The 24,051-nt window shown below is 42.3% G+C and overlaps 2 protein-coding genes across 3 annotated transcripts in view; one reads left to right on the forward strand and one right to left on the reverse strand.

The window, feature by feature from the left end:
• The window catches only part of LOC127545847 (zinc finger protein 420-like), a 330,731-nt gene that overhangs the window by 285,164 nt on the left and 21,516 nt on the right, over positions 1–24,051 (reverse strand). The gene's annotated exons all lie outside the window — the stretch shown is intronic.
• LOC127545858 (zinc finger protein 883-like) lies at positions 1,910–15,020 on the forward strand. The gene is made up of 4 exons (XM_051973354.1): positions 1,910–2,630; positions 3,293–3,419; positions 3,666–3,761; positions 11,503–15,020. Exons 1-4 carry the CDS (start codon positions 2,595–2,597, stop codon positions 13,314–13,316), a joined length of 2,073 nt encoding a protein of 690 aa, XP_051829314.1. The 5' UTR covers positions 1,910–2,594; the 3' UTR covers positions 13,317–15,020.

Below are 24,051 nucleotides of genomic sequence, written 5' to 3' on the forward strand. Positions count from 1 at the left end.
GAGGCTGGTTCTGGTCTGGTTGACACTATAATAGAATTATATCAAAAAAGAATGAGAAATAGGGGGAAATCCTGAAAGGTCTTTAAGAAGGACAGAAAGCAAAATCACCAGGTCTCCGAAGAACAGGTTATAATGATGATGTAAGGAGAAACGTGAATGAATTAGGAAGGGCGGAGTCAGAATTAGTGTGAGAGTAACACCGACACGGGATTTAGAAGTAGCCGGAAAGTCAGGCTGTTTAGGCGCTGAAGTGCATCTCTTCAAAGGTAAGAAGTCACAAACCACTTTAGTTAATGACATTGCTATTTAACGCGTGAGACTCAGTTCGGACTGGATGGGTAGGAGCCACTTCTTAAGCTCCACATGTGCAGGCAGAAGTTGTTCTCTTTCTCTTAAACCCACCCTGACCCGCCTTTCCGATTGCTGTAGAGGGGGGAGCACCCCCCCATTCCCCTTCAGATCGGACCGTGATCATCCTTTGCTGCTGAAGAGAACCAGGAGGGCGGCGCTGTGCCGGAGACAAGGCTCGGGGGTCTGGGGGCCGAGGGGGCTGATGCGCTCGGAAGGCCCTGCCCAGGCTGGCACAGATAACCAGGGTCTGGCGGGGAGACGGACCGCTTCGCTCCCAGAGAACCCGCCGGCCCTGCCACGGCCCGTTCCGTCCGCGCTTCTCGCCTCCCCCGCGGCCAAAGTTCTCCAAAGAGCCCTTGGGCGCGTCCTGGTGGTGGGGCCGCGGCCTCCCGGGAGCATCGCACCTAGAACGAAACCGCTTGGCCCCGGGACCGCCCAGCCCGCTCTGCTAATTAGCTCCCAAAGGCGCTCGGGGACCGCAGCTCATCCGCCAGGCCATCCGCAGACCCTCCCAAAGCAAACCCAATGGCGCCATTGGGATTCCCGGCCTGGGCCGGCAGACTCTCCGGCTTTCGGCAATGACCTCGCGGCCTAATGCCGTGACCCGTGGAGCTGAGCAGGGCGCGCTCTCCATCCCCCGCAGTGGCGAGACAAAAGTCAGGAAGGATGGCCGAGGGGGGAGGAGGATGGCCGAGGGGGGACAGAGATGGCCGAGGGGGGAGGGGGACGGCCGAGGGGGGAAGGGGACGGCCGAGGGGGGAAGGGGGATGGCCGAGGGGGGAGGGGGACGGCGAGGGGGGAGGGGGGCGGCCGAGGGGGGAAGGGGGATGACCGAGGGGGGAGGGGGACGGCCGAGGGGAAGGGGGATGACCGAGGGGGGAGGGGGACGGCCGAGGGGGGAGGGGGACGCCGAGGGGGGAGGGGGACGACCGAGGGGGTAGAGGGATGGCCGAGGGAGTAGAGGAATGGCCTCCGCTTCTCCATGCTCGCGGCCATCCGTCTCCTCCGCAGTGTGCCGGGCCAGTCTTCCGGAGCTTGGGCAGACACACTGCGGAGCTCGGGCCTGCCGGTTCCAGCTCATCCGCGCCACGGCTTTCCTGGGCCCCGGCCGCTGCCCGCTGCTCCGGCTTCCTGGAGCCACAGGGGGCAGTGAAGTGCCCGGTGGGCCCCATACCAGAGGTGTGAGTCCTCCCTGGGCAGCTAGCAGGGAGCTCCAGGGAGGCAGGATTTGCACCCAGGATACCGCGGGGCAGCCTCCTCACCGCCCGCACAGACAGAGCCCAGACTAAAGCTCTTCACTCCAATGCGGTGGGGATGGTCTTCCCCAAGCTCCAGGTATCTGGGCCTCCAGAGCAGGACCAGCAAAGGAGCCCAGACCACAGTCACCCTCCGGTGCAGGATCCACCTTTCTTGGCTGCGGACCCTGGCCCAGAGGGCGCCCCGCCCCTTCCAGAGACTGCGACTGCGCATGAGGATATGCCGCAGGCCATTGGAACTACATTTCCCAGAAGGCATCGCGGTCCACGTTTGGGAGGGGCTCCAGCGCCGGCCCTGAGGTCTACGTCACTTCTGCCAGGACCAAATACTACCACTTAGGCTCCGCTCTACCGTCGCTCCTGGGTCAGGGTGAGTGGGACCCAAGCCGGGGCGGGCTTTGACGTCAGATTTTTGCTCGGGGCTAGGCTGCTTACCTGCTGGAAAGAACGGGCATGCGCAGCACAGAGCGGTTCCCCTCCCCCCGCCTTGCCTCTTGCGCATGCGCACTCTTTCTCCGTGTGTTGACTTCCTCCTGAGCCTCTCTTGGCTCCCCAGCACCTACCTTCCCGCCCCGCCCACACTGTCCCGGGACTCGAGGGCGCATCGCAGCCCAGTCCTGGAGCCGGCCTCGGACAAGCCGCTGGACCTCGCGCTCCCTCGGCAGGGCCCGCCCAGCCCTTCCCCATCCCTCGGGGCCTCAGTTTCCCCCTCTGTACACTGCCCGTCCTCTCCCCGGACCCTTGCTCAGCCTCGGGTCTTCCCAGCCTGGGCGTGCGGCCGTTCACCTGCCCCAGACCCTGCTGGGCCCCGGTCAGAAGGGTCTGCCTGCGAGCGGGACGTCCCGGCGCCCGGCCCTGTCTCACCCCCCAGCGGGACCTCCCGGTGCCCGGCCCTGCCCGACCCTTCCTCCTTTCCCTTCCTCCCCAGCAGGACGTCCCGGCGCCCGCTGCTGCCCCTCCCGCGCAGAAGCAGCCCACGGGGAGGAGATGGCCCCCATGTTCCTGGCGGACAGCGCCTCCCGGGTGAGGGGGCTCCGGGGCTCTCCCATCCCCTCCCCGGGCTCCCGGAGACAGCCTTGTGACCCGAGCAGGAGGGGCCCCGGGAGGTCACAGGCGGGGGAAGGAGCCGCACCAGGGGGCCCCGGGACTGCGCCTGTGCCCCCAGGCAATACCCTCCCCGTGACTGCCTGGTCCCGGCCTGGGACTGGGGTACCGCCCGTGGGGGTAGTTCTAGGACGTCATCCTTCGGGGCTGCAGGGACCCCCAACCCCATGTGCCAGGCGGGGCCCCCACGGAGGCTCCTCACAGACCCAGCCTTCCCGCCCAGCCGCCATCCCCGTCAGGCTTCCTGGGGGCCCTCTGGGGTCAGGCTGCGTCATCCCCTTTCCAAGATGGAGAAACTGAGGCTCCCAGGGAGGGGACTGCCCAGCGTCTGTAAAAGGAGGTTCCCGGAGAGCAGGAATGCTTGGGGGCCGGTTGGGGGGGAGGGGGAGTCCCAGGCAGGGCACAGGCCCTCGGGGCAGAAGCCAGAGCTGACCCCTAGGAGGCACCTGCCTGGAACCCAACAAGGCTGAGCCCCCACTTAGGCCTATAAGGGGGGGAGGGTCTCACTGAGTCAGAAGCAGGCTCTCCCCCCCACCTGCCCATCCCCCTCCCTGAGCAGCCATGGGTCCTGCATCTTGTAGGGCTCTGTGACCTTTGGGGACGTGGCCGTGGACTTCTCCCAGGAGGAGTGGGGGCACCTGGACCCCGCCCAGAAGGAGCTGTACCGGGAGGTGATGCTGGAGAACTACCGGAACCTGGTGGGCCTGGGTAAGGGGGCTCCCCATGATTCCATGCCAAGGGGGCACAGGGGCCCCCAGGGCCTTCATCCTTGGGGGGCCCCTGAAGCCAGAAATGACTCCCAGAAATGAGGGGGGCTCAGACCTGGGGAATGAAGCCAGCCCAAGAGCCGGGTGCAGATCCCCCAGGTGGGGCCCACCTCCTCCTGGAGAAGGGCTTAGGAATGGGAGGCTGGGTCTTCTCTGGCCCCAACCCTTTTCCGTTTCCTCTGGGCAGGACTCGCAGTTTCCAAACCCCGTGTGATTGAGCAGTTGGAGCGAGGGGAAGCGCCGTGGACACCATGGGGAGGGGTCCCGAGCAGCTGCGGTCCAGGTGAGTGGGAGACCCCAGGTGCTACTTGGCGGCCGTTTCTTCTCAGTCCTGAGCTCGTTGGGTATCCCATCCACCCCAAGACATCCATGCTCCTGGTGACTTGCTCTAGTTTGCGGATGAGGAAACTCAGGTAGGGTCACACAGGTAATAAGGGTCTGAAGGAGAATTTGAGCTCGAATCGTCCTGCCTCCAGGTCTCTGTCCATCAAGCCCCAGACCTGCCTTCACTGAGTTATTCCCATGAATCCCCTGGAATTGTGGCTGGTTATTGCATTAATCTGATTTCCCAAGTCTTTCAAAGTTTCTTGTCTTTACCATATTGTATTATTGTATAAATGGCTCTCTAGTTGGGCTCAGTTCTTCAAAGTATTCTCCGACTTTGCCTTCATCATTTCCTACAGAGCAGTATTATTTCCTCACAGCCATTCCCCAGTGGATGGGCACCCCCTTGGTTTCCAATTTTGTACCCATGAGACCTTTTCCTTTTTCTTTGATCTCTTTGGATTATAGACCTAGTAGTGGTACTGCTGGATCAAAGGGTATGTGCAGTTTAATACCTTTTGCAGTCTAGTTCCAATTAGCTTTGCAGAATGATTGGATCAGTTCACATTTCTACAAATAGTGCATTAACATATCTGTTTTTTCACTGCCCATGTACTTCACATGGCCCTTTATCTGCCATTTTACTTTTGTGGTCAACTTTGCCAATCTGATCCATGGGATGCAGAGCCTGGGAATTGATTTAATTTGCATTTGTAAGGGTTTGTTTTTTAATATGGTTGTTTATTTATTCCTTTGACATCTATCTATTCCGATCCATTTGACCATTTATGAACTGAGGAATGGCTCTTGTTCTTTTATATTTGACTCAGTTCCCTTTATATCTTAGAAATTAGACTTTTATCAGAGAACCTTGCTGCAAAGATTTTTCCCCATCAATTTTCTGCTCCTTTTCTAATTCTAGCTGAACTTATTTTGCTTATATTCAATATTCAATAGTATTTTATTTTTCCAATTATGTGTAAATTTAACTTTCAACATAAATTTTTATAAGATTTTAAGTTCCAAATTTTCTTTTGTCCCACCCTCCCTTACTTTCCCCTCCCCAAAATAGCAAGCAATCTGATAAAGATTATACATGTACAATAATTTTAAACATTTCCCTATCAATCATGTCGTACACAAACTTTTTTGGTGTACAACAAAATGTTTTTTTTCTCCTCTATGTCTTGTTGGGTCATGAACTCTTCTCTTACCCACATATATGACAGATAATTTTTTGATGCTTCTTCAGCTTCTTTATAATGTCACTATTTAAATCATGTACCCATTTGGCACTTGTCTTGGCACATAGTATGATGTATTTTTCTGTACCTCAATTTTTGCCAATCTGCTTCCCAATTTTTCCCAGGTTTTTTTTGGTTTGTTTTTTATTTTTATCAAATTGCAACTTCTTGCCCCAGTTGTTGTTCGATTGTGTCCAACTGTTGATGACTCCAGGGACCATAGTGTACCAGGTCCTTCTATCTTCCATTATTTACCAAAATCTGTCTAAGCTCATGCTCATTGTTTCCATAAAACGATCTGTCCATCTCATCTTCTGCTGTCCCTTCTTTTACCTTCAATCTTTCCCAACATCAGGGTCTTAAAAATTTTTTTTTGGTTTTAAAATAATATTTCATTTTTTCCAATTGCACATAAAAACAATATCTTAACATTTGTTTTTAAAAGTTTGACTTCCAAATTCTCTCCCTCCTCATAGCTCTCCCTGAAGAAGCAGTTTAAACATATAAGCTATACATAGGTAGTCATGCAAAATGTATTTTCATATTGTGCAAATTGTGAAAGAAAACACAGACCCAAACAAACGAGAAAAAAAATAGTGAAAAATAATCTGCTTTGAGATCCACATTCAATGTCATCAGTTCTTTCTCTGGAAGTGGATGGTATTTTCCATCATGGATCTTTTGGAATTGTCTTTTATCATTTCATTGCTAAGGAGAGTAAAGTCTATCAAAATTGACCATTGCACATTGTTGCTGTTACTGTGTACAGTGTTCTTTTGGTTCTGCTCACTTCACTCTGCATCAGATCGTGGAAGTCCTTCCAACTGAAAGATGCCTGCCATCATTTTTTAATAGCACAGTAATATTCCATTACATTTATAGGCCACAACTTGTTCAGCCATTCCCCAGTTGAAGGGCATCCCTTCAATTTCCAATTTGAGCATCACAAAAAGCTGCTATAATTATTTTTGTACAATTAAGTCCTTTTCCTTTTTTGTGTATTTTTTGGATTACAGACTTAAAACCTAGTAGTGGTATTGCTAGGTCAAAAGTATACACAGTTTTATAGCCCTTTGGGCTTAGTTACAAATTGCTCTTCAAAATGGGTGAATCAGTTCTTAACTCCACCAACAGTACATCAGTGTCCCGATTTTCTTCACATTATCTCCATCATTTGTCATTTTCTTTTTCTATCAAAATAGCCAATGTAACAGGTATGAAATGGTACCTCAGTGTTGGAATCTTTACAAACTGCTAACTAATTAGAGTTGATCTAATCTTACAAGAAGATGTTTTGGGCCAGAACCTGAAACAAGATACTAAGTAGAACTAATTAGTACAAGGCTTGTGTTTACACCTTTACTCATCAGAGTTCACAAGTTTGCCAGATTCATAAAGTAAACTTTGTAACTTTGTGAATTCAAACCTCCTTTAAAACTCTTAGGACCAGAGAGCACTATGGGAGAAAACCCATAATCCCATTCTCTCAGAAGAGTCAGATATAAGGCCAGTGATGAGAGATTTATTCCAGAATATTTTCCACTTGGCTGGCTGGTGGCAGAAGAGAGTTCAGCTGGATTGGAGAAGAGCACTCTGGTACAAACACAGAGCACTTTGGGAGATTTCAGCGGAATTACGCCAGAAGCCCTCTCTCCGAGGCAAGAGAGATTTATTCCAGAATATTTTCCACTTGGCTGGCTGGTGGCAGAAGAGAGTTCAGCTGGATTGGAGAAGAGCACTCTGGTACAAACACAGAGCACTTTGGGAGATTTCAGCGGAATTACGCCAGAAGCCCTCTCTCCGAGGCAAGAGAGATTTATTCCAGAATATTTTCCACTTGGCTGGCTGGTGGCAGAAGAAGAGTTTTCAGAGGAAAAAGCTACAAGTCGCGAGTTCAGCGGACAACCAGATTCATCTTCATCTCACACCACTGTAGTTGGTGGCTGGGCTCCTGCACTTCCCCCACTGAGACCAAGCTGGTCTGAAAGACTCACCAGAAGCTAGCCGAGCTCTAAGTGAAGGAGACAAGAGATTCATTCCATCTCTGTGCTGGTTGGAGGCTGAAGAAAGCAGAGGCAGAGGCTAAAGGACAGAACCTTTGGATTTGGAGACATTCGGAGGGCTCTAAGCTAAACCGGCTGTGTTTTGAGAACAAGAACTCCATCATTTGAACTCCAACACCTCAGAGTTGTTTTAATTTACATTTCTCTTAGAGCATTTTTTCATATGATTATAGACAGTTTTGACTTCTTCATCCATCAGTCTTTTTTCATAAGTCCTGTCTTCCCATTATGTGACTTCAGCTTCAGATTTGTCTTTCGAATGAGGTCTGAATTAATTTATTTAAGTACTGACTTATTTGATGTACTTGATGTCCAATGGGACCTGTTACCAAGATCTTAGGTTTTTTAATGTTGAGCTTCAAGCCAGTTTTTACATAGTCCTGTTTCACCTTTCTCTTAATTTTTCACTTTTGGTATCATCTCCATATCTAAGATTGTTCACATTTCTCCCAGCAATCTTAATTCCAGCTTTGGATTCATCCACGCCTGGCATTTTGAATGATATACTCTGAAAATAAGTTAAATAAATAAGGTGACTATTGCAGTATTCCTTTTTCAGTCTAAAACCAATCAGTTGTTCCATGTTCAGTTCTAATTGTTGTTTCTTGGCCCATATACATCTTCCTTGGGATTCAAGTAAAGTGATCTGGTAGTCCCATCTCTTTGAGGACTTGCCACATTTTGTTGGGATCCACACAATTAAAGGCTTTAGTGGAATCAATGAAGCAAAAGTAGACGTTTTTCTGAAATTCCCTTGCTTTCTCCATAACCCAGCAAATGTTGGCAATTTGGTCTCTAGTTCTTTTACCTCTTTGAAAACCAGTCTGCTCTTTGAGGAATTCTCGGGTCCCCTATCATCAAAGCCTTCCTTGCAGAATCTTAAGCAGAATCTTACTAGTGTGTGAAATGAGTTCAGTTGTTTGGAATTTGAACATTTTGGGGAGCTTTGCTTTTCTTTAGGATTGGGACATAAACTGACCTTTTCCAATCTAGTGGCCACTTTTGAGTTTTCCAAATTTCTTGGAATATTGAATGAAGTACTTTCACTTTAGGATTTTAAATAGCTCAATTGGAATTCCATCACCTCTGCTAGCCTTATTAGCAATGCTTAGTAAAAGGCCTACTTGAATTCATTCTCCAAGATGTCTGATTCTAGATTAGTAACTACCATTATAGTTATCAGTGATATGAAGATCTTTCTTGTATTCTTGCCATTTCTAACTCTTCTTACAGTTAAGTCACTCCCATTTTGGTCTTTTATCATGCCCATTTGTGCTTGGGACGTTCCTTTTATATATCTATTTTTCTTGAAGAGGTGTCTTATCTTTCCCATTCTATTATTTTCTTTTATTTCTTGGCATTACTTATTTAAAGAAACCTTATTTTGGCGCAGCTAGGTAGCGCAGTGGATAGAGCACCAGCCCTGAAGTTAGGAAGACCTGAGTTCAAATCTGGTCTCAGATACTTAACATTTCCTAGTTGTGTGACCCTGGGTAAGTCACTTAACCCCAATTGCCTCAGGAAAGAAAAAAAAAAGGAAACCTTATCTCTCTTTGCTTTTTCTCTGAAATTCTAAATTTATTTGGATTTATTTTTCCCTTTTTTGTTTGCCTTTCTTCCACTTATCTTCCTGACTTTAAATGTGATGTGAGAACTAGACTCTGTATATTTTTGGAAGTTAGAGCTGAATCAGTCCTGCAGGCTTTCAGTGTTCTCGAAATGGTACAATCCAGAACAAAGTATATTTGCTTCTTCTTTGGCCTGAGAGCTACAAGTTCTCAACCTGGGTTTGAGTCTGTACAAGGTTAGATGTTGCTAGACTTTACCTTTATCAGCCAGTTGGAAAGAAAGCTCTGTTGATTCCAAGTGGTAAGAGTATCACTTCTTCAATTTGATTTCAGTATTGACCATCTATCTGGTCCTGATCATGTATAGAGTTCCTTTTGTGTTTTTGAAAAAGAGGGTTTGCTCCGATTTGCTCCAACCAGAGAGTTATGTTGACCAAACTATATCAGTCTCTATCTTGCTTCATTTTGTATTCCAAGGCCAACCTTGCCTGTTCTTCCAGTGATCATTTGATGTCCTCCTTTAGCATTTCAATTCCCTATGATAATGTGACATCTTTTTTGGATGTTATTTCTAGAAGATGTTTTCCTAAAGCAGAAAATGCTTCATTTGGAGCAAGAGTCCCTTAAAAGAAATGGAGCAGCACTCATGGTCACTAAAAGGGTGGGAGGACCATACTTGGGTAGAATTTCCAATATGATCAAATATGTGTTTGAATCCAAGGAAATTGTTCAACATTGTAGTAATACAGGTCCAGGTTCCAAACACTGATGCTGAAGTGGCCAGAGTTGATGTTTTATGAAGTGGTTCATGGTGTTAGTGGTCTATCCCAGCTTCATATCATTTTAAAATTTGTTTTTATTTACCAGTCATCTCTTGAGTGATTCCTTCTAGCCTTTCCCAAGTGTTCAGTAATGTTCTCCAGTGACAAAATCACTTTCTTTCTTCTTCCTTTGCTTTCACCTATCACTTCTGTTGTGCTTCTCCCCTGTGATCCTGGATTTCTTCATATGATTACACTTCATTAATAGACCATGCTACCTCCACCACCCCTAATTTTTATCCATCTTGTTTCTTTCTTTTGAATAATATATAAACTTAGAGTCCTATTCTATTCTATGGTTTCACCACACAGTCTTAGTAATATTCTATGGTTTCACCACACAGTCTTAGTAATAGCTATAAGGTCAGATCTGGCTCTATTGGTGGATGCCTAAAGCATTTCTTCAGTACCTGCTATGTGCCAGGCACAAATGCTGAGGTCACAGATACAAACCAAACAAGACTTTCCTACCCTGAAGGAGTTAGGGAAAAACAGAAAATAAAGGGAAGTTGGAAAGTCAGAATAGTGGCAGAGAAGGATCTGGGCACAGTTGCCGAGAAAGAGGTAACCCTTTTTTTTTTTTGTTGTTGCCCAGACATAGGGTTTTATGTACAGATCTCTGACCTAATGGCTTCTGCTCTCCTCCTTTCTTTATTGTGGCTACTCTCCATTATATTTAGGGAGTCGAGGGAATTAAGACAGCAAGTATTAATTGTGGGGATTGAGTGAACTAGATTTATGGAGCAAGTGATGAAATCATTGCAATTCATTCAATTTCCTCATTTGCATAGATTAACTACCCTTCTAACCCAATAACTTTGTTGTAATTTTATTGTTGTAATTCTTGGGGAGGCAGTTCCTTCATAACGACTACCATAATATGAGATTGTACTATATGTAAGGGTTTTTTTTTTGGTTTGTTTAAAGTGTGGTAGTCATTATTGATGGAGACAGAGACCATTGCAGTAAGGCCCTTTCTCTCAGTTATAACACTATTAGACACATACACCAAAAAGATAAGTGACAAAAGGACCCATTTGTAGGAAAAAAAAAATAAAGTAGCACCTTTTGTTGTAACAAGGCATTGGAAACAAGGTACTTATCAGTTGGAAATGATGACTTCATAGAAACTTCAGATAACTTTTATTAAATTATAAAGAGTAAAAGGAGCAGATCTAGGTTGTCTGTTGACATAGTGAGTACAGTATTGTAAAGGAAAATTGTAAAGTCTTGAAAGACTTGGGTATTCTAAGTAATGCATTGATCAGTCATAATTTGATATTTATCAGGTATATTATAATGGGGATTCATTTGGTGTCTGGAGAACTTGGACTAGATAGCCTATGAGACTTTGATATTGATTTTATTTTAATAAATTATCATATATAATATGTTTATGTATGTTAATAAATTTAAAAATTTTATTTATAATTTATAACAAAAGAGGAAGGAGGAGAAGTTCTATAAAACTAACCAACATATCAAAAAAAAGTGTTATGTTATATGTCATATTCCACATTTTTGACCCTGTCTTCTTCAAAGAATTCATTGGGAAGGGAAGGGAGGCACATTTGTAATTCGTGAAGACTTTTGATAAATTGTGTTTCTTACCTCTTGGCAGAGAAGGGACTAGATTTATTTATGAGACCTAACATTTTCAGATATGGGAAGTGTGTGGATTTAGTTTACTTAATTTATTACACATGGGCTTACTTTCTTGTAGGGGCACATAGTAATGCCAGAAAGAAATGAGCATCAATTAAAACATGAATAAAACACAAAAAGCAGAATATTCAGAAGGGGACATGGGGAAGTGTTAATAAATATGAACAAGATGTACATAATAATAAATTCCCAATTTCATATGAAATCTTTTTCTGGATTGGGACCTTTCTGGTATATGGAAATGTTCATATTGATGCTTTTCAAATTCATCAAACTTTAAAATTTTGATAAAATAGCAACAAGAACAAAAGAGATTTAAACAACTTTTATTTCTTTCAGATTTGGAAGCTAAGCCTGAAGTCAAAGAATCAGCTTTAAAGTTTGGCCTTTCTATGGAAAAATTGTCTGAGGAAATGCTTATGAATGTTGGTGATTGTGTCTTTGAGTTAAGAGAATTCTGCAGATTTGATGCCGGTTCAGAAAGGCAGCAGAATAATGAGGAGAATCCTTTTCAAGCCACAGCATTCATCCAGAAGAAGCTTCCCCAAGGAGTACGACTCTCTGAATACAATAAATGTAGTGGAAGCTCCAGTCCAGCACAAAGACTTTTTCCGCTACCAGTTGTAAGTGTGAAAAGTGTGCATGAATGTGACACAAATCAAAGACACTTCACCTTGTTTTCAGATCTTCCAAAATATAATAGAACTTGCTCAAAGGAGATATTTTCTAATTATCATGAATTTGGAGATTGCTTTAATTATGATTCAGAAATTAATGAAAAAAGATTACATTCTAAAGAGAAACCTCAAGAATATAATGAATGTGACAAGGCCTTCCACCTGACCTCACAGCTTATACAACACCAAAAAATTCATACAGCACAGGGATCATATAGGCAAAGGAACATGCTGAGCTCATCCAGAAACTTTAATGTCCACCAGAGAATTCAAATAGAGCCACCATACGAATGTAAAGAGTGTGGGAAGGCATTCAGTCAGAGTAGAAACCTTACTCTTCATCAGAGAATTCACACTGGAGAGAAACCATATGAATGTAAAGAATGTGGGAAGTTCTTCCGACAAAAGGCACATCTTACTGTACATCAGAGAAGTCACACTGGAGAGAAACCTTATGAGTGTAATGAGTGTGGCAAGTTCTTCCGCCGGGGTACCCATCTTATTCTGCATCAGAGAATTCACACTGGAGAAAAACCATACGAATGTAAAGAGTGTGGAAAGGCTTTTACCCAAAGCAATACACTTACTCTCCACCAGAGAATTCACACTGGAGAGAAGCCATACGAATGTAATGAATGTGGGAAGGTCTTCAGTGATTGGTCAAACCTTATCCAGCATCAGAGAGTTCATACTGGAGAGAAACCTTATTATTGTAACGAATGTGAGAAGGCCTTCAGCCACAGTGGAGACCTTACTCTGCACCAGAGAATTCACACTGGAGAGAAACCATATGAATGTAAGGAGTGTGGGAAGTGCTTCCGACAGAAGGCACATCTTATTGTACATCAGAGAATTCATACTGGAGAGAAACCTTATGAATGTAATGAGTGTGGCAAGTTCTTCCGCCGGGGTTCACATCTTATTCTACATCAGAGAATTCACACTGGAGAAAAACCATATGAATGTAAAGAGTGTGGAAAGGCTTTTACCCAAAGCAATACACTTACTCTCCACCAGAGAATTCATACTGGGGAGAAGCCATATGAATGCAGTGGATGTGGGAAGGTCTTCAGTGACTGGTCAAACCTTGTTCAGCATCAGAGAATTCATACTGGAGAGAAACCTTATTACTGTAATGAATGTGAGAAGGCCTTTAACCACAGTGGAGACCTTGCTCTGCACCAGAGAATTCACACTGGAGAAAAACCATATGCTTGCAGTGCATGTGGGAAGACTTTTCGCCAGAACTCAGCCCTCACTCAACATCAAAGAATTCATAGTGGAGAGAAACCTTATGAATGTAATGAATGTGAGAAGGCCTTCAGCCGGAGCAGAGACCTTACACTCCATCAGAGAATTCACACTGGAGAGAAACCCTATCAGTGTAATAGATGTGGCAAGTTTTTCCGTCAGAGTGCACACCTTCTTCGACATCAGAGAATGCATACTGAAGAAAAACCCTATGAAGTGTATTGAATGTGGGAACGTCTTCTGCAAGAGCTCATACCATACTCAAAATCAGGTAACTTCATACCTGGAGGAAAACCTAGCAATGCAGTGAATGTGACAAGATTTTCAGCCAAAACCATAATTCTCCATCAGATAATTCATATTGAAGAGAAATCTTATGAATGTAACACATGTGGGAAATTTGTCAGAATATACATCACAGATTTCATGCTGGAAAGAAAACATATGAATATATTGAATGTGCTCAGATCTTACTCAGCATTAGAGAATGAATACTAAGGAGAAACTATGCTAATTTCATAACTGTAGGAAGATATTTCTGCCTGGGATGAGAGCTTAGTGTACACCATATATTCATTTTAGAGAAAACCTTATGAATGTAATAAATGAATTCATGTCTTCTGTCAGAATATATACCTTTCTAGCAGAAAGTTTACACCAAAATCTGCCCTTTACCATATAAAGTAATGGATGTGGGAAGTTTGACTGCTAACACATCTGACTCACCATCAGAGATAAGAACATAGCTGAGGATTTTAGACCATGACACAGCCCTCTTCATGTTTAATTAAGTGCAAATAAAGTTTTTAATCATCAATATTCGTCAGATGTTGTAATCCCACTTTTCAGAAAAGGGAACATGGGAAGAAGGTGAATATCAGGAACTTTGTCAGTTCACACATAATGAGAACCATGAGAAACTTCAGCAGCTGTAGAAGCCATCCCGTTCACAGAGTCCTGCTATCAGTATGCAGGACAAGTAACCATCTGGCCTCTGCTTGAAGACCTGTAGCAGGGGTGTACCAGGACAGCTCCAGGATTAGAAGTCTTGCAATCTCAGTCACAAATTTTCCTCTGCAGCATCCATCTATTGCACCTGGTTCTGTTTTCTGGACCCAAACAAAAGTAATTGAATCCTTCTTCCACAATGATGGCTTTTCACATTCTGTGTCTTCTCCAGGTGCATCTAGCCCAATTTTTTTAATGTCTTCTGATGACACAGACTCAGCAAAGACCTCTCTTCATCCTGGATGGTTTCCTTCGGACACTACAACTAATCGGTGATGTCCAGAATGGAATATGCTACTTCTCTGTTAAGATCTGATGACTGCAGGTTAGGGGGAGACTATCCTCTCCCTATTCCTGGGAACCATACTTTCTTAATGGAAAGAAATTAGCATTTGTTAAGTGTCTACTGTTTTATCAGGCAGAGTGCTGAACACACTTTATAACTATCTCATTTAATCCTCACAACAAATCTGGGTAATAAGTGGTATTATCTCCATTTTCCTGTTGAGGAAGCTTAAGCATACTGGAGGTTAGGTGACTAAGACTGGATTTGAACTCAGGCCTTCCCGACTCTGGGCCCACAGCTCTAGCTACCGTGCCACCTAGTTACCTCATATAGTTGTCCCACTATGAACCTATGGACCACAACTGTCTGTAAGACTTTCTTGGCAAAGGAACTTCCTTCTCTAATGGATCCTTTTGTTAGGCAGAGATCAAATGACTTGCCCAGGGTCATCTGGCAAGGAAGTATCTGATTTGAAATCTGGATTTGAACTGAGGTCTTCCTGATTCCAGGAACCCAGTGCTCCAACTGCCTCTTATTATAGCCCAAGTTCACATTAGCTTTTTGGATTGCTACATCACACTGCCAACTCATTGACCTTTTAGTGCATTAAAACTTCCAAGTCTTTTCCAGAACAACTGCTTTCTATCCATTCTTTTCCTTATACTTATAAAGTTGATTTTTTTTTTTTTTGCTCAAGTACAAGGCTTTACAATTATCACTGCTGAATCTCATCTTAATGGATTTAGTCTAATTTTGAACCTATCAGGATCCATTTGGATTCTCTTTCTATCATTTGTTGTGTTGGCTATCCTAGCCTTCCATCATTTGCAAACTCATTGATCATGCCATTTGCAGCTTTATTATGATAAAATGTTCAACAGCTCAGGGTCACACATTCCTAAAATACTTTACTGGATATCTCTTGCCATTTCAGCAGTCACCCTTGGAGTCTAGCCATTTGGCTTGTTCTAAATTTGATTGGGTTGTCATCCAATCTACATCTCCATCTTCTCCATGCATCTAGAGCCTAGCATGGTCATTGCTCAGAAAAGGATTCTGGGTAATATGGCAAGAGACACTTTGCTGACTTTTGCTAAAAGCTAATTATGCTAGGGCCATAGTGTTCCTGGCACCTGCTGGGTTAGCCATCCCATCACAGAAAGAAATGACCTGTTCTTGGTCTTAGTCTGCAGCCTTTTTGTAATTACCAGGTCCCATTCTAAATGCTTGCCAACCATCTCTTTGAGACTCTTCAGAATTTGCCCAGGATTCAGTCAATCTCACTGCCTGAAAATAAAATATTCTTTTCCGTTTTTTTTCAAAGCCACAGTAATATTTTCCAGTTTTGTGGTACCTCTCCCATTTTGGGGGATCTTTCTAACATCATTGACAGTAGTTTAGCAGTTAGGTTTGCCAGTTCTTTATGGATCCAAGGACAAAATTCCTTTGGACATTTCTGTCTTATTTCCATTGCAAAGGTCTTCCTTTGTAGCGAAAACAGAAAAGCAATATGCCTTGAGAAACTCTTAATTCTTGGTTCTAAAGTAATCCCATGCACTCCTCTGACCCTTTCCTTAATGCTTCCCCCAGTCCCCAGATGTCATTTGTCCTTAGTTTCCTTCATTAACCTCAGCTCTTTCTGAGCTTTGGGATTTCTGACACTTTCTCCAGGCTTTTGCCATTGTCTTACATTCATTCTGTTGCCTGGCCTTGCTTGTATCTTACTATGGGTTTTTTTTTTTTTTTTAATGTAAGTTGACCAAACATCATATTTTTGCTTTTTTTTGTTATCATTTGATTGGATTTTTTTTCTTGTGTTTTTTTTTCCCCTTTTCATTTGATTTTTCTTGTGCAGCATGATGAATATGGAAATATGTTTAGAAGAACTGCATGTTTAACTTATATTGAATTGTTTTGTATCTAGAGAAAGGAGGAGGAGGGGAGGGAAAGAGCATAAGGTTTTGCAAAGGTAAATATTGAAAACTAGCTTTGCATGTATTTGGAAAAATAAAAAGCTACTAAAAAACAAACAAACAATAATGTAAATTGATCAGTGAGTTCCCTTAGCATTCACATTGATTTCTTAAGACACATCACATTGTATCTCCTCACTGGAACTGTTTGATTTTACATCTTTGGAACTTCAGCCTTGAGTGTTCCCACCCATCCTGGGCTGATTTCCTTTGAAGCATTTTACTCTTATAAATCCTATCTAGGTATCCTTTGAATTGCTTTCCCAAAATTGAGGATACTTCTCCAAGAATGCCCATATTTCCTCTATCACACATTTTCAAATGAAATGGTTGCTAAGTCTCCCATACAATTTTTTACCTATTTCTCCTTTGTGAGAAGAACAAGAGTAAAAATTCTCCTTGTGGGTTCCTCCATCTTTTGAAGGATAAGATCATTAAAGAAAGTCATGGAATCATTAGCTTCCCAGTTTGTGATAGTGATAGAGTGCTTACTCTTTAACAAGTGATCTGGACTATTATCATAGAGGGCTGAGTAAGGAATACTTACAAAAGTAACCCCTCAGCAGTATTTTTAATAGAAAAAAAATTAGAAAAAATAGCAATTTGTTATTACATATCTAAAAAATTAGACATTATAAAAGCTAATAGTTATAGACTTTTAAAGTGATTCAGAAATTGAGATAGAATGTTATGAGAAATTTCTGATTCTATTGATATTATTAGGAGAAATATAATTTTTAATCTTCCCTAAAAGTTAATTTCATATACAGTTCTTTTGTGTATTTTGAAATTTGTTTTGATGATTTAGTTCCTAATAAAAAGAAAAATTTAAGAAAAAAACTCAAACCATCATGTTTCTTTTGAATGGGCATCCTGTCCAGAATCAGTTTCCCCATCTTCAAAATGGAGATAATCATAGTACCTGCCTCATAGCATTCTTTGGGTGATCAGATGAATGACATGCAAAGCATTTGCAAACATTAGCATTATGGCAGTGTTACTATTATTATTGCTGCCACTGTCTTGAATACATGCCTCAAGAAGACAACAGCCTGAGTGAAGCGGGAGGGAGCACAGGCTCTGCAGGGGTGAATGTTGAGGGCAGGTTTTCCATGTGTTTGAAAAAATAGAAAACTACTTTTAAAAAATGGTAGCAGACTTCTCAGATTATTATCAGGGCCCCAGTAACTGCCTCGATATTCCTGAGCAAGAGATTGCTGCCTCCAACTGTTGCTAGATCATATGGAACCCCCTTCTGAGGTTCTACCACAATCTTGGTCGACAGGTTGCTGAACTCTTATAAGCTTGACTGCCCTCCCTCTTAAAATGGAGAGAATTGAATTTGCTGGTCTCTAATTTCCCTTTCAGCTGGGAATCTGCCATCCTGTGATGAGCCTCTTCTCCCCCCAGCCACTTCAAGAAGAGCTTTGGCCCTCCCTATGGACCTGGTATTTTCCTTTTCTTACTATTTTTGTACCATTTTCCATACTCCATTGTCCTGAGGAAACTCGTTTCCTGTCAACCTCAGACTCCCTGCTCTTTTCCCAGGGAGGTCTCCTTTCAGAGCACATGTTCTCTTGTAACTACAAGAATAGAATGTGAGGATGGGTTCCTCATGTCCTTTACCTCCCCACAGACAGACTGCACCCCATTTGGCACGAAGTACTCACCTGGTGTGGCAGAAGTACAAGCATTGCCTGTTTGGTGCACGTCACAGGGCAGTTTCCATAAGAGTAGATATCTTTGTCATTTTAAAACTACTCACAGGGCTTTTTTTCTGGACACGTGATCTATCATTGGAGTGATTTCTTCCTGCTCCAATACTCTTTTCTTCTTCTTGTTCAGAATCCAATCACAGGTTTTTATCCTTTTTTTTGAAACTCCCTTTACAATCCACCCTCCATAGATATTTATTTTATTCATGATTTGATTCTCCTTGGTTCTGTCTTTCCTCTTAAACATCACTCTATGTTCTTGTGGGTTTCCCCGTTGTCTTGGCTTCTTCCCCAAACTCTTTGGATGTGTGTTCTACCCTTTGTCTAGTTTAGATGAAAATAAGATTCGTGCAATACCTAATTCCCTCACCCCTTCCTGCATATTTAAATTAAATAGTATTCCACATCACATTGATGTGCAATGATTTTATTCACTTGCTTCCCTTTTCTTGGCTAATGTATTCTTTTTTCCTTTCCTTCGCTTCACTTTTGTGTCAATCATGAGGCTCCTCTGTTTTAATTCCCCCTTAGATCTCTGAAGCCACTTGAAGACTTCTTGTTTCTTCTTTCTACTATTAGAATGCAAACATTTTTGCTTGCATTTTGTTTTCTTATTTTTTTCCCCTTTTTGATATGATTTTTCTTGTGTGGCAAGATAATTGTATAACTATATGTATACATCTATTAGATTTAACATATATTTTAACATGTTTAACATATATTGGATTGCTTGCCATCTAGGGGAGGAGGGAGGGAAGGAATGGAAAATTTGGAACACAAGGTTTTGCAAGGGCCATAGTTGAAAAATCATTCATGCATATGTTTTGGAAATAAAAAATCTTAATAAATAAAAAGCCCCCCCAAAAGCAAACATTTCCTCTTTGCATAGTCCATTACAATTGGTCAAATGGATTCTCTTCCTAGATCAAAGTTTCCACCCAGCTCTGGTCTTTTCATGAAAGAAAGTTCTCTATCTCATTAGAAGTCTAATCTTTCATTGTAGGATTATTCTGTTTTGGCAGGTAAATCCTTGACTGTAAGCCTTTATCTTTTGTCTTTTTACAGTCTAAGTTTTCCTATCCTTTATAGTAGCAGTAGCTGTGTGTTGCATTATCCTGTCTGTGATTCCTTGGTAACTAAAATGTTTTTTTGGGGGGAAAAGGGGCTTAGTGATTTTCTTTTCACACCTGGAAACTCAGAATTTTAGCCATTTTGTTGTTTCAGGAGGTGATGGAAGGATTCTATTTTCTCTTTGCCCTCTGGCTCAAATAAGTATGAGTGATTTTCATTATTTCCAAAAATATGGTATCCAGATTTTTTTCTTTTTTGGTGAACTAGAGGTGAAGAAGGTGTAGAGGGCCAGAACTTTGGAGAAGTATACTTGAAAAAAGGATACTTACAACAAGGTGTTAACTCAGTGGAATTGATAAAATGATGATTCTCTAGTTCACATATACATAGTTCACATCATACATAGTATGATGTAATCATACCAAGGAATTTAAGGGCTGAGAGGACTGAAAATGAGACATTTCATTTTTGACCAACCTCCTGGTGGCTTTCCTGCCTCCTGCACTCGTCCACTAAGATCAAGACTGGGTCGGACTGTGGCAGACATAGACTGTGACAGAAACAGACTGTGAAGGAGACAATAAAGACTCTAGACTCTATTCCTGACCATTCTCGTGGTGTCTGCTGAGAGAGAGTAAGGCCCATCCGAAGGATCCAGAAAGCTAGCCTAAACATTACAAGAAGGTAATTTCTCTTTGACATATTTTCCAAATCAGTATTTTTTGTTAGGAAAATTTCATTTTCTTCAATTTTTTTCTAATTTTGTTTGAAAATTTCCTGTTCTCCTATGGAAACAGATTTCTAATTGTTACATCCTCAATTTTAGGAAAGCAATTACCTGGAAAAAGTTTTATGCCTTCTTAAGTTGTTTATTCTCCTTCCTGGTCTTTAAATTGGAGCTTTTGTTTAATTTATAGTACTGTTTTTAATCTCTTGCTTCATCTTTCCAGGAATTCCAGTTTTTTTTTCAAAGCCACAGTAATATTTTCCAGTTTTGTGGTACCTCTCCCATTTTGGGGGATCTTTCTAACATCATTGACAGTAGTTTAGCAGTTAGGTTTGCCAGTTCTTTATGGACCCAAGGACAAAATTCCTTTGGACATTTCTGTCTTATTTCCATTGCAAAGGTCTTCCTTTGTAGAGAAAACAGAAAAGCAATATGCCTTGAGAAACTCTTAATTCTTGGTTCTAAAGTAATCCCATGCACTCCTCTGACCCTTTCCTTAATGCTTCCCCCAGTCCCCGGATGTCATTTGTCCTTAGTTTCCTTCATTAACCTCAGCTCCTTCTGAGTTTTGGGATTCCAGGCTTTTGCTATTGTCTTACATTCATTCTGTTGCCTGGCCTTGCTTGTATTTTACTGTTTTTTTTTTTTTTTTTTTTTTTTTTAATGTAAGTTCACTGGTATACAGGGGAGGGGGTGGACGAGATGGAATTCACAGAGGCTGAAAGCAACATGAATGATCTCGTGTCTGAATATCAACAATACCAGGATGCCACTGCTGAAGAGGAGAAGGATTTTGGTGAGGAGGCAGAGGAGGAGGCGTAAAGAAGATACCCCTGCCACCATCTCAGTCTTCTCAACTCTCATAACATTCTTTCCCCATCACCCTTTTCCTCTAAAGTTTGCATTTTCTGTCTTCATCTTTCTCTCTTTTGTGGGTGCTGAGCTTTTTGCCCTCTGTTCTTCCTTTATGACTTGTCACCTCAGTAATATACTCTCTTCTTCCTCACTACCAGATTTCTCTTCAAGAAGTAGAATGTCTCCAACCCAGAGCCTCAATTTAGGGGTTTTAGTGCCCAGTAAGTGCCCTGGACTAAAATGGTAACCATGAGAAAAGGTCCTTTGACTTCCCTTGAAGATGGGGGGACCAAGATGTAATATTCCTAGTGAAAAGCGTCTCTTGTGGGTGTTTGGGGGGAAAGAGGAAATAGTATTCCATTCCATAAAATCTTGGGGGGGGCAGGCTCTCATATTCCCCAAACTGTCATTCCTGTCTCTAAATGCCCCTTCATTTTCTCCCTAGCTCTGGGGAAGTGTTGACAGTATTATCTCCCTCCTCCCCTCCAAGTTTTGGTTTTCTACTTGTGTTCATGTTTCTTTGGAGGGGTCTGTGCCTCACTCAGCCAAGTGGGCTTTCCCCTTCAAGCTCTTTTTCCTTTCCTCATTTTGGGACCCATCAGTGAGATTTGCTTCAACTTCCAAAATTCCAGAGAAATCCCTCATTTGAGGAAGATTTCAGTTTTCTTTCAGTTTCTCCTCCCTCCCCCAAATCAATTCCCTCCAAAAGAAGAGAAGCTGGGGCAAGAAACACTTCCCATCACTATCTCATTTTCTGTCATCTTTTCCACTTAGCATTTTCTACACTGGGCTCATCCCCCCAGTTCTAGGTTTCTGTTTTGTGTTGAACTTGCTTTTTTTCATATTGAAAAGATACCTCCTCTTCCTTCTCCCCCCCCCCAAATAAACAGGAAATGAGGGGGAAAAGTAATGATTTGGAGCATATTTTCATATGTCTATAAATAGTTTCAATTTCTTCGTCTGAGAAATGTCTGTTCATATCCTTTGACCATTTATCAATTGGAGAATGGTTTAATTTCTTATAAATTAGAGCCAATTCTCTCTATATTTTGGAAATGAGGCCTTTATCAGAACCTTTGATTGTAAAAATGTTTTCCCAGTTTATTGTTTCCCTTCTAATCTTGTCTACATTTGTTTTGTTTGTACAAAAACTTTTCAATTTGATATAATCAAAATTTTCTATTTTGTGGTCAATAGTGATCTCTAGTTCTTCTTTGGTCATAAATTCTTCCCTTTTCCACAGGTCTGAGAGATAAACTATCCTATGCTCTTCCAATTTATTTATAATCTCATTCTTTATGCCTAGGTCATGAACCCATTTTGACTTTATCTTGGTGTACGGTGTTACGTGTGGGTCAATGCCTAGTTTCTGCCATACTAATTTCCAATTTTCCCAGCAATTTTTGTCAAATAATGCAATGAACAAACAATTTTAATGACAAAACATTTTGTTAAAGTTAAGGAGAAAAAATAATAAAATACAGTTAAAGAAAAAACTTCATTTACAGATGATAGACAATTTTGATCAACAAATATTTTTCTTCAGCAATAAAAACAATATAGGCAAGGAATCACCATTATTGAGAAGAAAGGAATGAAACCAACTATTTCATATATAGACATTATGGAGGAAAAGATTTATTTATGGAGTAAAACATAGGCTCAGTAAAACAGCTAGAAGGTGCAGGTGAATAGAGCACTGGCCTTGAAATCTGAACCCCAGTTCAAATTCAGCCTCTAATACTATCTGTGTTACTTAACCCCAATTGCATCTCACACACACACACACACATCACACACCAACACTCCCTTCATTTTAGTTTTGGCTTGTAGCCTTTTCAAGGATTTCAAGAAGAATTTATCATCAATGTGATAACTGACTTTGATTTCATGTTTGTCCTCATTGAAGACATTTGACATGGCTGAAAACAAACCAGGAAGAGTCAAAACAAAAAAAGAAAACTATAGACCAATTTGCCTAATAAATTGATACAAGCATTTTTAAATACTAGCAAAGAAATTACAGCAATATATTACCAGGATTGTGACCAAGTAAAATTAACACCAGAAATGCAGTTCAATATTACAAAAACTATCAATCAACATCATTGACCACATAAATAACAAACCCAACAGAAATCATGCAATTATTTCAATAGATGAAGAAAAAATTTTAGACAAAATGCATTTCTATTTCTATTTCTATTAAAACCACTAACTAGCTTAGGACTAAATGGGATTTTCTTTAAAATAATAATAGCAGTCTTAAACCACCAGCAAGTATTATGTTAGATCATCTAGAAACCTACATAAAACATCAGTATTTCTATATATTTCCAAGAGAAAGATATGTATATAGATCTATTCCAATTGTTCGACCCTGATTTTCAGTGAGGTATTTTCTTCACTCACTTTTTTAAGATCTTTTTCTAATTGTCCAATTGAGTTCTTTTGTTCTGTGGAATTCTTTTCCATTTCGCCAATTTTGTTTTCCAGTTCACCAATCCTATTTTTCAAGGATTTGGTTTCTTTATCCACTCTCTCTTTAACTGACTTCTCCAGGCTCTTTTGCCAAGCCTCCCTCTCCTTTTGCAGAGCCTCCTTCCCCTTTTGCAGAGCCTCCCTCTCCTTTCCCCATTTTTCTTCTAGCTCCCTTGTGAGAGCCTTTTTAATTTCCTCCATGAGATTCATCTGTGCTGAGGAACATATGATCTCCTTTGGGGATTCACCTGGGGACTGTTTGTTTTTAGTCTCCTCAGGATTTGGAGTCTGCTCTTTATCTGTATAAAAGCTGTCCAGGGTTAAATTCTTTTTCAGTTTCTTGCTCATTCTGTCTATTTATCAAAGACAAACTATCAAAGAAACAGAAGGAAAAAAACCCCTTGAATGGAGGCTGCTTTCTTTGGGGGAGGGGCAGGGTGTTCGTGAGGCACGGGTCCTACTGTGCTATGGCGCCTGCGCGCTGAGATCCGAGCGCTCTGAGATCCGAGCGGGCTGAGACACTGTGGAGGAGGGGTGGCCAGGTCCCGAGAGACTCCAGCTGTTTGGGGTTATATTCTTCACCCCCCGATGTTTTTAGCTTCTCTGCTGGGCTGCTGACTTGCTCCTGTAGCAAAGCTCTCCCCGCAGAGACGGCTGCGATCACGCCCCACCCCCTCTCCGCTCTACCCGGTTCTGAGCTGCTATCTGTGCTGTCGCTTGCAGCTGCTGCCCGCAGACTGCTTCCAAATACCGTCCCCGCCCTCGCGCAAAAACAGACCTTTCTTGACGAGTCTCAAGGATGGTTTCTCTTGGTAAGTAATTGTATGGTTTTTTTTCAGTCTAG

This window comes from Antechinus flavipes, chromosome 1 (genome assembly GCF_016432865.1).
Source record: "Antechinus flavipes isolate AdamAnt ecotype Samford, QLD, Australia chromosome 1, AdamAnt_v2, whole genome shotgun sequence".
NCBI classification, from domain to species: domain Eukaryota; kingdom Metazoa; phylum Chordata; class Mammalia; order Dasyuromorphia; family Dasyuridae; genus Antechinus; species Antechinus flavipes.

What these genes read in the sequence shown, in the direction of transcription:
- LOC127545858 (XM_051973354.1), top strand. Translation starts at nt 2,595, where the DNA reads ATGGCCCCCATGTTCCTGGCGGACAGCGCCTCCCGG. An exon ending in TGGCGGACAGCGCCTCCCGG is followed by an intron (nt 2,631 to 3,292) that starts GTGAGGGGGCTC and finishes TGCATCTTGTAG; the next exon opens with GGCTCTGTGACCTTTGGGGA. An exon ending in CCGGAACCTGGTGGGCCTGG is followed by an intron (nt 3,420 to 3,665) that starts GTAAGGGGGCTC and finishes TCCTCTGGGCAG; the next exon opens with GACTCGCAGTTTCCAAACCC.